Below are 678 nucleotides of genomic sequence, written 5' to 3' on the forward strand. Positions count from 1 at the left end.
AGGGCACAGGGATGGAAATGAGGGGTTGAGAGCTGTGCCAGCTCATGCCATGCTCCCGGGGCACTCTGGCTGAGCTGACACTGGCACAGTGCGTGCTCCCGCAATTCCAGCCCCACCCTCAGCCCGGCTCTCACCCCGCACTCACCTGCACCTCGCAGGCCGCCTGCAGGTGGAAGATGCTGTAAAAAGCCTCCTCGGCCGTGTCGCCCAGCGCCAGCACGCCGTGGTTCCGCAGCACCAGGATCTGCGGCGGGATGTCAGCGGGGCACGGCGGGGCCACCCCCGCGTGCCCCCAGGTGTGCCCTCACCTTGCAGGTGGGCCCGAGGCACTTCTGGAGCTCCACGCGATCGGCCTCGTCCTCCACCTCGCCGCGGAAGTCGAAGTAGGCGACGTCCCCCAGGAGAAGGGCGGCGCGGGAGATGGGCAGGAGCCCGCAGCGCATGGCAGACACCTGGGCACGGGGGGGGACAGGGCAGGGGGCCGAGGAACCCCAAACAACAACAGCCCAAAAAACCCCCACCGACAGCCCCAAAAAACCCCACCATCAGCCCCTAGAAAACCCCACCAACTGCCCCCCAAAAAACCCACTGACAGTCCAATAAAACCCTCCAACCCTTCCAAAACATCCTTCCACCCTCACAAAGCCCTCCAAACCCAACCTCCCCCAAAATCCCCCA

The 678-nt window shown here is 65.3% G+C and overlaps 1 protein-coding gene across 1 annotated transcript; it reads right to left on the minus strand.

Moving 5' to 3' along the window:
- Positions 1-16: 16 nt before the first annotated feature.
- On the minus strand, positions 17-622 carry LOC120510403 (beta-adducin-like). The gene is made up of 2 exons (XM_039726203.1): positions 309-622; positions 17-244 (listed from the first exon to the last, which is right to left on the minus strand). The coding sequence occupies exons 1-2, from the start codon at positions 441-443 to the stop codon at positions 131-133; spliced, it is 249 nt and encodes an 82-aa protein (XP_039582137.1). The 5' UTR covers positions 444-622; the 3' UTR covers positions 17-130.
- Positions 623-678: the final 56 nt, after the last annotated feature.

Source organism: Passer montanus, unplaced genomic scaffold (genome assembly GCF_014805655.1).
Source record: "Passer montanus isolate IOZ18808 unplaced genomic scaffold, ASM1480565v1 scaffold5758, whole genome shotgun sequence".
Lineage (NCBI taxonomy): Eukaryota > Metazoa > Chordata > Aves > Passeriformes > Passeridae > Passer > Passer montanus.